This window comes from Larus michahellis, chromosome 1, assembly GCF_964199755.1.
Source record: "Larus michahellis chromosome 1, bLarMic1.1, whole genome shotgun sequence".
NCBI lineage: Eukaryota > Metazoa > Chordata > Aves > Charadriiformes > Laridae > Larus > Larus michahellis.
The window spans coordinates 2,253,283-2,269,379 of record NC_133896.1 but is presented as its reverse complement, the minus strand read 5'-3'; the positions used below and the strand labels follow the sequence as shown (position 1 = coordinate 2,269,379).

At 48.3% G+C, this 16,097-nt stretch overlaps 1 protein-coding gene across 1 annotated transcript in view; it reads left to right on the top strand.

The window, feature by feature from the left end:
* The window catches only part of LOC141738013 (uncharacterized), a 126,148-nt gene that overhangs the window by 49,882 nt on the left and 60,169 nt on the right, over positions 1 to 16,097 (top strand). Inside the window, exons 29-44 of the mRNA XM_074573039.1 lie at positions 1,903 to 1,947; positions 2,679 to 2,747; positions 2,864 to 2,950; positions 3,613 to 3,639; positions 3,805 to 3,858; positions 5,181 to 5,252; positions 5,867 to 5,926; positions 6,124 to 6,159; positions 8,538 to 8,573; positions 9,707 to 9,742; positions 10,039 to 10,074; positions 11,153 to 11,185; positions 12,431 to 12,502; positions 13,324 to 13,383; positions 14,259 to 14,294; positions 15,416 to 15,488. Of these exons, the coding sequence (XP_074429140.1) occupies positions 1,903 to 1,947; positions 2,679 to 2,747; positions 2,864 to 2,950; positions 3,613 to 3,639; positions 3,805 to 3,858; positions 5,181 to 5,252; positions 5,867 to 5,926; positions 6,124 to 6,159; positions 8,538 to 8,573; positions 9,707 to 9,742; positions 10,039 to 10,074; positions 11,153 to 11,185; positions 12,431 to 12,502; positions 13,324 to 13,383; positions 14,259 to 14,294; positions 15,416 to 15,488 (832 nt within the window). The remainder of the gene's footprint in view (positions 1 to 1,902; positions 1,948 to 2,678; positions 2,748 to 2,863; positions 2,951 to 3,612; positions 3,640 to 3,804; positions 3,859 to 5,180; positions 5,253 to 5,866; positions 5,927 to 6,123; positions 6,160 to 8,537; positions 8,574 to 9,706; positions 9,743 to 10,038; positions 10,075 to 11,152; positions 11,186 to 12,430; positions 12,503 to 13,323; positions 13,384 to 14,258; positions 14,295 to 15,415; positions 15,489 to 16,097) is intronic.

The following is a 16,097-nucleotide window of genomic DNA, read 5'->3' as shown; positions in this document are numbered from 1 at the left end:
CCAGCACCAACCTCTCTACAATGGCCTTTCAAGTAGTTGCAGAAAGTGATGAGGTCTCCCCTCAGCCTCCTCTTCCTCAAACTAAACGGTCCCAGCTCCTTCAATCGCTCTTCATAAGATTTATTCTCCAGGCCCTTCACCAGCTTCATTGCCCCCCTCTGCACTCGCTCCAGCACCTCGAGATCTCTCTCGTATTGAGGTGCCCAGAACTGGACACATCTATCAATCCTACTGCATAATCACCAGCAGCATCGTTTGCTCACAGCCTTCCCATACACAAACTGTTCACGCAACAGTTCGTAGCATCGCTTGGCAAACATGCATCTAGCGAGACCAACCAAACCTCACGTGCCCTTGTTTTCACTGTACTAATTGTTCCGTGCTGTTGATGTCATTGGTGATAGCACAGCTTGGCACACTAGATCAGCACTCACGAATGTCCCTCCCCTGCTTTTACCAGGGCTCTGTTAGTAGATAAATGTGTTTGACCAGCTAAATCACCCTTGGTTCTGAGGGCTAAATTGACAAGGGGCTGGTACCAAGGTGTGCCCAGGTCATTTGAGATGCCCTAGGATTTCCAAGGCAACCATGAAGGGCTGATAAAATATGGGCCTTGCTGGGCACTTCCAAAGTGAGAGCTGCAGGCTAGGCAGGTATCAGAGAGCATCACAAATGGCACAAGACACCGGTGCATGTGTAATTGAACCGAGCCCCTGCCCCTGCCCTCCATTGTCTACAATGGGGTGTAAGCAGCCAGCACTTGTGCAGAAACAACATTTTGGTGGCACCTTCTTGAACTTAACTCCATCTTTTGGGCTCGATTCTGTTGCTTAAAGAGTCAGCTCTTGTGATTTCGGGTGCCCTGTTATCCCACCCATCCTCCAGAAGGACACAGGCCTCCCATAAATCCTGCATCATGTCTGCCAGCCCTGTGCCTTGGTTACTTGAGGATATCACCCATCTTGTGTCCAGAGAAGGGCAACGGAGCTGGTGAGGGGTCTGGAGCACAAGCCCTGTAGGGAGCGGCTGAGGGAGCTGGGGGTGTTCAGCCTGGAGAGAAGGAGGCTGAGGGGAGACCTTCTCGCTCTCTGCAACTCCCTGAAAAGAGGTTGTAGTGAGATGGGGATTGGTCTCTTCTCCCAAGGAACAGGCGATAGGACAGGAGGAAATGGCCTCAAGTTGTACCAGGGGAGGTTTAGGATGGATATTAGGAAAAATTTCTTCACTGAAAGGATTTTCTAACATTGGAACAGGCTGCCCAAGGCAGTGGTGGAGTCCCCATCCCTGGAGGTATTTAAAAGACATGTAGATGTGGTGCTGAGGGAGATGATTTAGTGGTGGACTTGGCAGTGTTAGGTTTATGGTTGGACCTGATGATCTTAAAGGTCCCTTCCAATGTAGACAATTCTATGATTCTATGACCTTTGGGCATCTGGATCAAACTGCCAGTGTCTGCGATGGGGTAGCACCTATAACAAGGATTGTGATGTTTGTGAGCCATGGTTTGCACAGATCACAGGAGTCCAACAGAAACCACTGCAGCCACCAAATGCCCCTTCTGCCCTGTTTACCTTCTCCTGGTGGATTAAATAAGCAGCAACCCCTCATTCCTCACAGCTTCCCATGGTGCTTTGTATGTACTACACTGTCACTACATCAGGTGTCCATCCTACATGCACCCATCGCTAGAGAGGGACACATAACACACCCACGGGTGACACATACATTATATATTTCTTATCAATGTTGGGACCAAAATCAACTTCTAGGAATGTGTTTTCGTGACCGCTTTAAAAGTGAATGAACTTTTATTAGAGACAGATCTGTAACTTCATCATCCCACAATGATGGTCCTGCGGGTGCTTTGCTGTTTAATGCCGCAGGATTTCTTTTTAATTCCAGGGATCTCCTGGCTATCCTGGACCAGTGGGGCCAAAAGGAGACAGAGTGAGTTTCATTCCTGGATTTCATTGGGCAAAAGCTATTGTATTGCTCTAATCTTTAATTTCTAAGTATTTTTACAGCGACCTTTGGTGAACATGAACTTCTGAGCTATATGTAACTAGCCCTACACTGCTAATCTTCAGCCTGGGGAGTTGTCCTTCAGTTTTGCTAGGAGGAATCTAATGTCTTTATGGAAAAAAGTGCTTAATCCTTATCACAGGCCCTTGTCGCATTTCAGTTGGTTATTTGCAGAAGGAGGTATTGCTTATTCTGTCTTTCTGAGTTTCCACTATGAAAAAGCCTGTTTACATACATTTAGGACACAAAAAGTTAAGGCTTCATGGTCAGTTGTGGGCAGATTCCAGGAGCAGTTGTCCTGTCCTTCCTCCAGCCCCTAATGCACATTCCTCCTCCTTCCTGGCATCTGCCTGAGCCGTCTGTAAGGCTACAGATCAGGGAGTGGATCCCCCTGAAAGCCAACCTCCTTTTTTTCCCTGGGATTAATTTTCTGCCGTGCCGGTAAGCAGAGCTCGTGTCATGGCCATGGGGTTTCTGGTGCCTCTGCAAAAGAGTTGCTACAAGCAGGTGGTTTGGGTTTGCAGCGTAGGGAGGGGCTGTTTGGTTTTAAAGTCATTTACGCTGATCATGAAATTGCCCATAAATTATGAAACTGCCTGATTGCACCTGGACCTCGCAACGCAGCTAAGCACCTGTCGTCCTCCCCTTGTATGCAGGGTGAACCAGGCTACGTGCTGGGAGGAGTGGAGGTGATTCCTGGCCGAAATGGCCAGCCTGGCCCCGCCGTGAGTATCATACCCGAGGTGTGGTGGACCCTTCAGCCTCTCAAGGGCTGGCAGAGAAGTGAAGGGACCTGGGAGAGAGCCCACGTCCTTCCCTTTCCTGGTTTTTGTTGTTGCAGGGACAGAAAGGGCAACCAGGGGTTCCTGGGGTAGCAGGGCCACCAGGTTTACCAGGGCCACAGGGGCCACCAGGGATCTCCATCAAGGTGAGCGTGGTTATTTGAAGTATAGTTCTGTGAAGCTGTAGCACACAGAGAGGAGACCCAGCATAGTCCAGGGTCCCTGGGTACTCTGTTCATTCAAGAACCCTGGGAACGCTAGTTTCTTCTCTCCGTCATGGGATTTTCCTATTGAGGCATAAAAGGAGGAACTCTGCAAAATGTTCCCATCATCAGGGCCCCGCTGCTCAATACAGCGGAAATCGATGATGGAGCTTGAAAAGGTTACGGTCAGACAAGGCTGACCAGATTCAGTGGCCACTAAGGCTTTTCCAGCTCCGGGTCCCTAGGAGGGATATTCAGTGTCTGGAGTGAAATACCCAGGATCACTTGTGCTAAAACCGACTGATGGTTGTCACCAAATGTCTCTTTGCACCAGGGGTGGGTCAGAAAGTCTCAGCAGAGACCACAAGACCTAAACTCCCCTCCTCTACCCTAAGGGGAGGTTGTCATCAGATTTTGCAGGTTGAGGTGTCTGGAGCATGCGAGATAGCAGGTACCTTTACTAAAGCTCTGTTTTCCCTTGGGGTGGGAGTGTTGGTCTCTGGGCTTGTCAGCCTGCAGGAGCTTTTTGCTGGGACTAAGTTTAGAGAGGACCTGCTCTCTAAATTACCACCCCACGGTAATGCTCCTTGTCCCTTGTGTTTCAGGGTGAACCCGGGGATTCAGGTATCAGGGTAAGTACCTGAGATTAGCTTTCACTTCTCTATGGGATGAGGAGCCTATTTTTTTATTATCTCTAAGCTGCCCAATAGGGCCTGGTTTCCATACTGACCGGATGTCCGTCAAGACCCAAAAGGGCTCCTGGGACACACAGTAAGACTGTCCTGTGCTTCATGCAGGGCCCTCGTGGGAGGAATGGCCTCAAGGGTGACAGAGGAGGCGTGGGAGAACCGGTGAGTGGTCCACCGATGTCCAGTCACTAAGGAAGAGCTGCTGGCCCTGGTGGGAACGGACCATTGGCCTCAAGATGCCCACTGCCACGCAGGGTCGGTGTACAGGGACAATGTCTACTGTCAGCTCTCATCAGCTGCCACGCTTCAGGATGCTTCACTCTGATGATGAGGGCTGGCAGGTTAAGCAGGGCCAATTAAGCGTTTTCTCACTTTGTCAGCTTCATCCTGTTGACCTGTCACTCAGGAACTGCCAAAAGGGAAATGTTAGAAACCCAGCAAAGACATGGGATAACAGCCATTCCTTTTGCGAAAAGCAAGGGCATGGTCTTCCTCATGGCATGGAGCAAAGCTGTGAGAAGTGCATCCATCACGGTGCTCACCATGACGATTAACCCTCTGGCATAGTCAATCATGTTGGCAGATGATTACAATTGTCACCTGATGAGGGATACTCCAAAGTGACAGTGGTTCACCCTTGAGCCCCCACTGTTTCCTTCACCCATGGAGCAGCTGAGTGCAACTGTCCTCCTTCCCGCATCCCACCCCTCTGGTCTCATCAGGACAGAGAAGACCCAGGGCAGGTCCAGAGGAGGGCAAGAAGGTGGGTCAAAAGAATGGGACAGAAAATGGACCGAGCTGGCAGCAGATTCAAAACAAAGAAAAGGTGGTGGTTCTTCACAGAAGAAATCCCACAAGGATGTTTGGGGTGTAGGAACTTGAGTTTGAGGGGAGATAAGAGAAGGAAAAAAGTCCATGGAGGACTAGGAATAAAAGAAACCGTCTTTGGTTTGGGAAGTTCCTGCATTATAAATGGCTCAAACCTGAAAGATTACTGAGGGACAGGGCATGTCCTGTTCTTGTACCGTTGCCAAGGTGCTTCTTACTGTCCATCATCATAAATGGGTCCTAGCTCTATCCTATAGGCCAGCTATTTCCATCTTCACCATTTCTACACCAGCAGCATTACGGGTTCACCCGCTTACAGCAACAGAGCCATGAAGAGTCACTGCAGAAGACAGCCACTGCCAGATCAACGTGGGAACCAGGCTCTGTCTTCCCATGTAGCAAGCAAACACCTCTTTGTTTTCCCTTCCTGAGTAAAGCCAGTGATCCATAGCTTATTTGTGGGGGAAAAGGAAATTTGGGAATACATAGACGTCTCTATAAATCCTCAGTTGTAAAGGAACTGTTAAGATAGGCACATCAGGGTATATATTTCTCTGCTTGGATTTCTGCACACTTAAAAATAAACCTTTTCTTTAGTATGATTGGTAACAAACAGTTTGGAAGAAAAAGATTTGATGATGTACCTTCCTTTTCAGGGGAGACCTGGCTTGCCAGGCCCTGTAGGGCTAGATGGTGTTCCTGGACTGCCTGGACCAAGGGGAGAAAAGGTCATTACTCATGTCAGATGTCTGCAAGGCATCTCAGCCCAAGGGGGAGCTGAGACAAAGTAGTAGCAGGGTAGACATGTGGAAGGCACATTGGGATCTCCCACCGTTCCCCTTCACTCCTTGCTTTTATGGGTTTGAGTCTATGCATGGTAGAATAGATGACCCATCTCCATCCAAGTCGATTTTCTTCTCAGTCCTCTTGTTTCCACCCAGTGGTAGAAACAAGTTCCTGCTGTCCTCTGCAGTTCCTGCTGTCAGGAGCAGTGTTTTCTCCCAAACATGCCCCAAGCCCTGCATGCTCCCTGTCCCCTGGGTAGGTCTGCTTCATTGAATCCCCCGTCCTGCTTCAAATGGCCACTGGAAACACCTACAGAAATGGTCACTGAAAACACCTACAGACCCTACGGGTTTTTAATTCTCTCCTCCACGTCATTGTCTGCACCTTGCCTGAAGGTTACTGGCTAGAGATATGTCTTAGCCAAGTATTTACAGAGCAAGTTTCTCCCCTCCTGCTTTGCAAGGTGGCTAAGGGTGGAGCTCATGGGTAGGACATATCATGCTCTGCCACGTTGGGGACCAGCTTTCCTGATGGCAATGCTGTGCTTACCTTGCAGGGGATGGCAGGAACTGGCATTCCCGGCGCTGCTGGCATGAAGGGGGAAGAAGGAGAGCAGGTGGGTTGACAATTTTGGAGTGAGATTTCCAGCTAAAATCCCCTTGGAGGGTTCAGTGTCTCCAGAGTCTCCTTCAATCCCTCTTATCTAGGTTTTCCTCAGAGGTCGCATCCTGTGGTTATAAATGGAAAGGGTGACAGAAGGGAAGACGCCAGGGTTTAAAGTTCAAGCTTTCACTGTTTCTTCTCATTTTTCAGGGGGCGATGGGACCTCCAGGACCACCGGGACCAAAGGTGGGTACTGAAATGCTGAACCTGAGTCCCTGTGCCTGGTATTCAGGTGCCAAGGAAAACATCTAGCTCTAACCATCATCGTAGGCTGCGGGAATGTCGACTCTTTACTCAAAAGCAATGAAAGATAATTTTATATATCAGCAGTTACTGGCCAGTGGAAGTCATTGTTGCTGGGTGCAGCAGAGACCTGGAATGGTAGCAAGACAGGATATTTTCATAAAATAATAGATGGCATTTTTGTGGCTGGTGAGACTCTGCAGAATTGTAGTAGTTCACATTAAATGTGTTTTGGAAGGAAGATGTAAGGAGCAGATTGTCTCACATTTGTATTTTGGACACCTTCCTCTGAACCATCCAGGCCCAGATTCATTCCCACGTTTCCAGTGGAGAAAGACCAGCTCTGGGAGAGGTGATGTAGCCCATCCTGAAGTTTGAGTTTTCTTCTGGAAGTGCCCATCTTTTTCCAAGTGTTGGGAGAAAAGGAAACCTTGACTTGATCAATCCTCTCACTTTGCTTAAGAGCCTGGGGTTGGTAGGGAGGAGTGATTTTGGGGTCCTAGTGCTGCCAGAGGAAAGGGACTGGACAACTGTAGCTCCAGTCCAAATCTGACAACTCTGCTGGGAACCTAGGGAAGATGAGAAATGCCAAGAACTGGTCAGGAAGGGAATCATGGAAGGCAGGAAGATTTTCTTGCAGACTTCTGCCTATCTTCTCAGCTCTCACTACTCATGGAGATGTTGGGGTTCAACTCCAGGGCTTCTCCATGTAACAAAACACCTGGAAAGCTGCGGGTGCAGGAGGAATCAGAAGATCTTGGCATGTACAGGGACGATTGCTGCAGGAGGAAGGAGAACTTCTCCTGAGCCAGGACAAATGCCTCTCAGTTCAGGTTTGAGAGGATGTTTGCCTCTTCCTGAAGCACCTGGCTTGAGCTCGCGTTGAAGTTTGACACCAGAGAAAGAGTCAAGAAGTCTGGACTTTCCCTGGTGTGGGGAGTGCCAGGCTCAGGTTTAGGTGGTACATAGGGCAACTCAGCATGGTCCCAGGTTGTCACGTCTCTTGGAGGAGCACTTAGGATTGGGTTGTATGGCTCTCTGCGCACCCCCTTCTCCAGGTAACTCAGGGCGTACTCTTTGAGTTACTGCTGATGGCCAAATGGATCTGAGTCACTGATTTATTTCATGTCCGTTAAGCTCAAAAAATGTCCACGTTGACCTCAAAATAAATTATTTTCATACTTCCAAGAGAGGTGGAAAATGAAGGAAGCAAATAGTATCCAAGGAAATGTTTCATTCAGCCTGAAACAAAGTGGTTTGCTTCCCTTTGCAGTAGTGCTTTTTTACTTCATAAAATAGAAGAGGATTTTAAATCGGTCAAGTCCTTCCAAGTGCCAATAGCCAGTTTGCAGCTCATGTCTTGCTCTTCGCAAGAGCAAAGACCTCCTTGAATTGCTCAGTCCTGGTCCACACAAACATGAGTCTGTGGCGGGGTGTTTCATGGGCTGCCCATGCAAAGCAATGGGGAGAAAGAGCACAATGTGGCAGGGTGCTCACCAGTGAGGTAACTGTCGACGTTGCTCATGAGCTCTTTCCGAGTGGACAGCAGAAGGTGCAGGAGGCAATCACAGCTGCTCATTTTCACTTAGGGTGAACCAGGACCACCTGGGGAAGAACAACTGATTGGGCCAAGGATGTGCCTCCAAATTAATCAAATCAGAACGAAGTTTTAAAAATTAAGATTAAAAAACAAGATGCAAATATAGAACCCGCCGTACCTGGGCCCTGGACCAGCATCTCCACCTTGCTCCTCTTGCTTATGCTCAGCCTCTGAGCCAAGCCTGGACCTACCCCACAACTCCAAACCTGCACATTATCTATCCTGTAGACTCTCAACTTTTCCAAGAGACTGTCTTATCTTCAGCTCTCAGGCTTTTGGGAGGAAACAGTCGGATCAAGCTCAGGATAGTCCATATACACATACAGTAATATATGTGTATTATACAGTAGATGATTATGATATAACTATATAGTAACTATCTATTATAATATGCAAGCAATTTAATATTAGGCATAAAGTATGTATAGTAATATGTTTTATTATACAAGATATCAATATATTATTGATACTAGACAGGTAATTAATATGTAATATGTAAGTGCATGGACTATATATGTAACATGCTATATACTATATATGACATATATGTAAAAAACTTCATTTTTTCTTCTTCCTTTTTTTTTTTTTTTTTTTTTTAATTTGCTTTCCTACTCTGCTTTCACAGTCTCCAGTGGAGGGAACCTGCTCAGTGTGAGCCTCCAGGCTCATCCTGCTCTGCCAGCAAAGCCTTGTCTTAACTAAAGCATCTTCTGTTTTCCAGGGTAACAAAGGGCAAGGTGGTGTTAAAGGGGACAAGGTGAGACTGGCCAGCACTGGAGGGCAGAGTAGGAGGGGAAGAAGTGGTGAGACGCTGGCCCAGGTTGCCCAGAGAAGCTGTGGCTGCCCCATCCCTGGAGGGGTTCAAGGCCAGGTTGGACGGGGCTTGGAGCAACCTGGGCTGGTGGGAGGTGTCCCTGCCCAGGGCAGGGGGGTGGAACTAGATGATCCCTTCCAATTCTAACTATTCTACGATTCTTAGGACTGGCTCTGGTTTCAGGTTCAGGACATTGAGGTATCTGGTTGGAATTCCAGAGGGAGGGAATTTGATGTCCCTCCCAAAGGCTTCTCCCAGTCTGGCCAGATATAACTGGGCCCCATACCTACATACCATGTAAGTGCAAGGTTCAGGAGCTTGCTCCTGCTGAAGGTGCTCTCGTGCATGGGATAGACCTTGCTCTGACGGTAAGTTCCCGAGAGTGTCTGCAGCCAGCAAACACTGACAAACAAATCTTGAATGCTCCTTGCCAGTCCATACTGAGTATTCATGGGTTCCTTTTAGTGAGCTGTATTTCAGGTTTGCCGTTTTTACAGCTCCCCTAGCTGCACTTGTTCTGCTCATCCATTTGGTTATAACCTCAAAGATTAAAAGAGATGTCCGCATTTTTTACTAAGAATAGCTACGGTAGTGAAAAATGGAAATAGTCTGTCAGTCTTCCTCGAGCCAGTGCACTTTGCAGGAGCAAGGCCCTGTAAGCACAGCAGGTACGTGCACTTGCAGCTTCCAGCTCTGAGCAGAGTCCTGGGGCTGGGTTAGACAAAGCACTGACCTGGTCTGGTAGCTCCCATGCACCTCATGGCCATCTCCATACCTTTCCTTGCTTGCAAAAGACCATCTTTGAGAGCTGTACCTGGGATGAGACCTTGTTGCTATGCACTTGGTCTCCTGGTAGACGGCAACAAGGCATGCTGGAGGTGGGCATGGGGTTCCCATCTCTCACCCAAGACCCTGATAGCTGTCTGGCAGAGCTGTCTTGTAGTTAGGGAAAAACTGGGCTGAAAAGCTTCCTCCCTCCTTCCCTCTGGCTGGGAGCTTCTCACTACAGCAGGGACCAAAAGTGCTGAATCTGTTTTCAGTCTGGTGGAAATTAGCTTTTGATGCCTTTCTTACAGGGACTCCCAGGACCTCCAGGGCAGAAGGGAGACCAGGTAAGTCAAACAGCAAGAGAACAACATGTTTGGCTAGCTCAGGTGAAGGTATCCTGACTTTCACCAGCTTGTTCCATCTGTGCAGCTCTTGCAAGTGCGCTTGAGCGTGTTTATGAGGGGGCTTACGCAGAGATGAAGCCAGCAGGGATGTTCTTGAGCTCAGTGTCTCCTCTCTGTTTTGCTCTGGTGCTTCTGAGATGAATTTTGAGCTGTTTTAAGGAACAGATGGGGGAAAGCAATGAGCAGAAATTTTTCATTGACCCAGATTGTTCATTTTGTGTCCTGTTGCCTTGCAGGGGAACCCAGGATTTCCAGGTGCTCCAGCTATGGGGGTAACTATGAGTGGATTACAGCCTTTCTTGTGCTATCGCTATGCAGCGTCACCACCAGTGATGCCAGTAGACCAAGGACCAAGAGAGACGTGTCCCACTGAATTGCAGGAGGAACAAATGGATCTCTTCCCTGACCCTCCAGCCAACTATGTCTTCTGCTCCCTGCTCCACTTCTTGTATTCCCAGCCCTGCACCACGGTTGCTCACTGTCTCCTCGAAGGAGATTCACTGCTGTGCAGGAAACATAAGGATAAAACCTCCCCACAACTGTCCCCCAGCTCAAGCTCCGAGGGTAGATTTGGATTGGATATTAGGAAGAAATACTTTACTGTGAGGGTGGTGAGGCACTGGAACAGGTTGCCCAGGGAAGTTGTGGATGCCCCATCCCTGTAAGCGTTCAAGGCCAGGCTGGATGAGGCTTTGAGCAACCTGGTCTAGTGGGAGGTGTCCCTGCCTAGGGCAGGGGGTTGGAACTAGATGATCTTTAAGGTCCCTTCCAACCCGAACCATGCTATGATTCACGGTGGGGCTGCTCTGGTCCCTGCTGAAGAGGCTGCTCCTTGTGTCCCTCCAAATGCTAGGGCAGCTTTAAGGAGAAACCTTGGTGGTGGCCACCTCTGCTTGTCCCATGGCATTGCTGCAAGGGCTGTGGGAGCAGTTAGAGGTTGCATTATGACTGAGACCCACCACCAGGACAGACTGTTGTGTCCCGGAGGATGGTTGAATGACCAGAGGCATTGCTGTCTGAAGGTCGGTCCTCGGTGTGTATTAGCAAAGGCTACAGCAGTTATCTGCCAATAACACCTTGCATGTGAGTGATTGTTCAGTCCATCCCTGGAGCCAAAACCTACCAAAGTTGGTGGGGTTCCTCACAAGCTTCATTGGGTTTGGGATTTGGCTTGTAGTCCTTTCTGTCTTGTAGCCCTTTCTAGCCATCAGTGCAGGTTTCCCATCCCATAATCAAAGCTGAGATTCTCTTGCTTTGGAAAAGGTAGCATGAATAGACCTTACTTTGAAAAGGATTTATATTTTTTTTTCCAAATAAGAGAGCATTTCAGTGATTTCTTTTTATCCTCAGGTTTTGGGGCCTCCAGGCAAGAAAGGTGTCAGGGTAAGTCCACTAATTAACACTGCTTGAAACTTAGATGAGCTCTTTGCCTGAAAAAGTGAAGGTTGTACCATGTTTCACCATCTGAATCATGTCTCCCTTGTGATTGACTGGAGAAGAGAGGTTGGAAAAGTAGCAGCAGCCTTGCCCTGCTGATATTTCTTTTGCTTTTATTAACATTTTGTACCTGTCATTCTCGTTCTAGCCCTAGTCTGTGGGGAAATTTGGGATTTCCATGCGCTAGTGTTAGAAGGGAGAGATCACTGAAGTGCAGAGCCAGCCCACTCACAGGAACTACTTGCCAGCCAAGGGAGGCATTGACATAAAATCAAAGCACAGCTGAGGCTGGAGGGGACTTCTGGAGGTCTCTAGTCCCACCTCCGGCTCAAAACAGAGCCAGCTTCCAAGCCGGGTAAGGTTGCTCAGGACCTTGTGTGCTGAGCATCTCCACAAATGGAGATTTCCCCACATCTTCAGGCCCCTGACCCAGCATTTGGCTTCCCCATGACTGGAGGAAATTGAATTTCTCAAACCAAGGAGATGTCTGAGGCAGAGCTGTTCCCTGACTGTGTTGTACATCTGCCTTATAGCCCAGAGGATACAGCTCACTTTTGTAGTGGCCTCGTGGTGGAACATGGCCTGGAATATCTTCCTTTTATTTTTAATTTTGGTAGCTCATTGTCAACCTGCAAAGAAATAGAAGATCTCCCTTATCCATGTTAGAAGTATTTGCTGCAGGACTAACTCGTCCTGGCTCTTTGACGGCTGACATTCATGAAATACCCTACAGTGCTTCATACCACCCTCACCCCTTAAAGAAAAAATTAGTTTTGTCCTTTTCACTGCGCTTGGATGGCGGAGCCACCTCCCTTTGTTGGTCTTATTGTCCAGATTGCTTGACATTGGTTACCAAAAATGTCTCTCCTCTTCTAGGCTGGCTGCATTTAGGTAGTGGCCTGGGATCTGAATTTTATCCTGCTTGTAGCCCTATAAATGCCTGCATGGTGCTTTATGGTATAGCTTTTGCATGGCTGGAGAGGGTGTAACTACTGTGGTGGGGTTTGTATGGCAAAAGCCCAGGTACCACGGGGAAAGCTTCGGTATAAACCCAAGGATGGATGGATGGATGGGTGGATTTGGCAATGGTTTTCAGAGCACACTTGAAGTGCAAAATGCAGCTCTAGGAAAACGGATGAACTTGGCTTCCCACATGATATTATTAGCTTTAGGGATATCTTTTATTCACAGGGAGATACTGGACCAACAGGGGCCCTGGGACCACGAGGGGACAAAGGAATACAAGGAGACAAAGGAGAGAAGGTAAAGCACTTGCTTTTCTTGGTGCATCCTTTATGGGTAGAAGGGTTTATTTAGTTTGTATCCACAAAGGAAACTCTTGAGGCAGATGGAACTCCTTCCCAAATCATGCTAACAAAAAGCACCCGTGTGCTGAAAGCCAAGGGGAGTCTTATCACACGGAGACGTCAAAAACGCCTTGAAAGGAAGTCAGAGAGATGCAGTTACCAACGCTCAGCTCTGCTGGCTGCCCATGTTTGCTGAAAATGTCTGGGATCTGCTCTGTCCTTTCCTGCCAGCTTCAGGTGTGGAGATTTATGTCGTGAGCTTGGAAGCTGCTCTAGGTAGACATTGTGTCTCCCTCTGCCTCCTCCTTACACCAAACGCAGCGTTGGCAGCTAACTCCCGGTAGTTACAAAGAGGACGGGAAGCAGGCTGACCCTTAAGGCAGCTACAAAGTGGTGGTGGAGTGGAGGCTGCTAGCGATGAGCATGGCACAGGACAAGTTCCCAAGAGTGGCAAGGTCATGCCACCACAGCGTGTGCATGGCAGTGGAAGAATTGCAGCCAAGACCTGCAAGATCAGGATGGGGAAACTGATGCACATCCTGGGTCCCCCAAATAGCATTTTAGAGAAAGTTGGCTCTCCACAACAGCATCTTTCAGAGGCGGCAAGGACTGTGGTTAGGAGGGGAGAGGGACCACGTGGCGGCCATAAGGACAAGCTGAGAGGTGATACCAGCACAGGATTTAGTCCTGGCTCTCTCTCTCTCATACGTAGAGGTGCAGAGAGGGAAAGCTCTCCAAACATTACACTGAGACACGCATCATCACTGATTTTTGCAGGGAAGTCCAGGTTTCGGCATTCCTGGTCAACCTGGGCTGAAGGGAGACCCAGGCGACAGGGTGAGTGGGGCAACACGCTGTCTTTGGGAGGGGGAGGGCTAAGAAGGCAAATCAGAAGGTTCAAAGACAAAATCTCTGTCACCTCCATGCACATGAATTTTTTGGCCTTCACCCCTGAGGCCTGTCATCAGGAAATTAATGCTGGGATGGTGACAAGGTGCTAGGCTATCACCCTGTGGTTGGTGATCCCATGGTGGGTTTGTGTGATGGGGTAGTTTGCACCTTACTGTGGAAGACAGTGCTAAGGGAGGGTCCTCTGAAATGCAGAGAGAGGATCACTCGTGAGTCTGGAAGAAAGCACAGACGGTCAATGCTCACCTGGTAATTCAACAGCAGAGCCAAGGGCGCCCCATTTCCAATGCCTTTGTGTCCTAAAGGTGAACTTGATTTTTATTTCCTTGACTTTTGTGTCTAAGAAGGTGCAAGCTTCTGGTGGCTCCCACATGAGGTCACTGATGTCTAGTAAGGGTTGGGTTGATCTCTCGGTGTTCTCTTTTGTGCGGATATTTTCATATCCCCTTTGGTGGGGATGTTAATAGCCCCTTTCATTTTAAACCAGCAAAAAACTTGCAAAACCTAACATCTTTGAGGTTCCCACCCCTCTATCAAAGCTAGTCATCAAAGCATTAATGGTTGCAAAGTGGGGAAGACGGATGCATCTAGGGGCTTCCAGCCCCCTTTCATTAGGACACCATCTGTTTTCCCTTCTCCGCATTTTACTACACTGTTTCAGCTGCTAATACCTGCAATCAAAGAGCGGCTTGGCAGCATCGAGTCTGATGTTTACACCCTTTAGATACAACAGAGGACCCTCACCTGCAAATATTCTACCTGTGTCATTCTTGCCATGTGACTAACGGTCTGTATTTCTGCAGGGAAATGTAGGTTTGTCTGGCAAACCAGGTCAGAAGGTGAGTCTACGCAATGATTGCAACGCGTAAAGCATCGTCTCATGACTGATGTCTGTGCCACCCAAAGCAGCTTGAGTCAGTGGGGTTTTATCTTTGCCATGGGGCTAGTGTCAAAACGTAGGGAGTGTTCAAAAGCTGAGAGGTCTGAACAAATTTGTTGAAAACTTTGCTGGACTCTCCTTAAGACACACAGAGCCCTGCATAGAAAACAATGGAAAAATGCTCTTGCATCTTTAAAAAAATCTGCAAATCCTGACTTGTGGGATTCCCCCTAGCAAAGATTCAAAACTGGTCAAGAGAGGTCTGGAAAACATCCCAAATGCGGTGTTTGTTCAGTGAATCTGTCTTGCTGTGTACGTTGCTTAAACAGCGTTGCTCCCCAGGCTTGGCTGAGGGAGCGTATGGATTTGGGAAGTGTTACAGCATGACAGGTAGCCCAGTGAACGGAATATTTAGGCTGGATCGGCTTCACTGGCATGGAGAAATTGGATGTCAAAAGAGATAAATGAGATGCATCCAAGACAGCATGTGTTAACAAGACGTGTTAACGCAGTTGCAAAGTAGAGAAGGCAGCAAGAGGTGTTTTGGGCTGGGAGAAGGCATGGTGAAGTGGTTGAGCGATGAGGAAGGTCTCTGTTGTACAAACCTAAAGCAGAGTAGACACGTAAGTACCCATCCTTGAGAGCCCAACTGACTTTACATGGAAATAGAAGTTAAAACATGGAGGGGGAACTGACCCTGTGTCCACACCACTCTCTCAAGACTGGGCGCATCTCCTGGGTCTCCACTAATGGGCCACCTCATTTGCGCTGCAAAGCTTCCTGGAGGTAGAGAACCTCAGAAGAGTCTGTCCTGCAGTATCTGGCAAGGCTCATCATGGAGTCTGAATGGATTAAATTAGAGAAGGATACTTTCCAGCCTGGCCCACTCAGCAAATACTGTAAGCACAGCCCTTCCTAGCACAGGGTAGACGCTCTGAGCCCAAGCTTGAACCAGGAGCGTGGAAGGAATTGCATTGCCATGGGGCCTGGCATGCTGTCTGAATCTGCCCTGCAGTGTCTAAAGCATGAATACTGTGAAATGCAGGAGGAGGAATGTAACGCCAGTTTTGGTTTTTTTAGGGGGATATAGGTCTGAAGGGAGAGAAAGGTGAACCAGGATTACCTGGGAAACCAGGCGAGACCGGACTAAGAGGTAAAGATGTAAGTAGAAGCTAACAATCTGGTCAGATGGTCATGCTGGAGCCCTTGGAAAGCCAATCTGCACCAAGCTAACAACCCCAGGTTATGCCCTTGCAAGGGAAAGCAGGAACAAATGACAAGATGGGACCAGTCAAAAACATGCGTGTTACACTGGTTGGTGAAAACACGGGTTTCGGCACTACAGTGGTCAACAAATGAGAATGGACAAACTACCTTTATTAAGGCATGATGGTTTGCTCATCAAGGGTTCTAATTTCTCATTTGTTCTGTCCGCTCTGTCATTGCAAGTGAGGAGGTAGATCCTTTGCAGGTTGTCATTAGGTCGTGCTTTTGGCTATATTTCGGGGCAGAATCTCTTTACCCTTGGTCCAGGGTATGTGGCACCATGGTGTTTGTGTTACAATGCTTGGACACCACATTTCTTATTATTCAACACCATGCTGTTTTGTCATTGAGTCACATCTGTCTGACGTGCAGGGAACTAGCACGGTGCGCTGCCACAGCAGCCTGAAGAGCTTTTTGGGTTTAGGGCATAATAGTTCCCTCTTACGATCAAACAAAGTGGCCCCTCACAAAAGGATCGTAACTGGCTTCTGGAAAG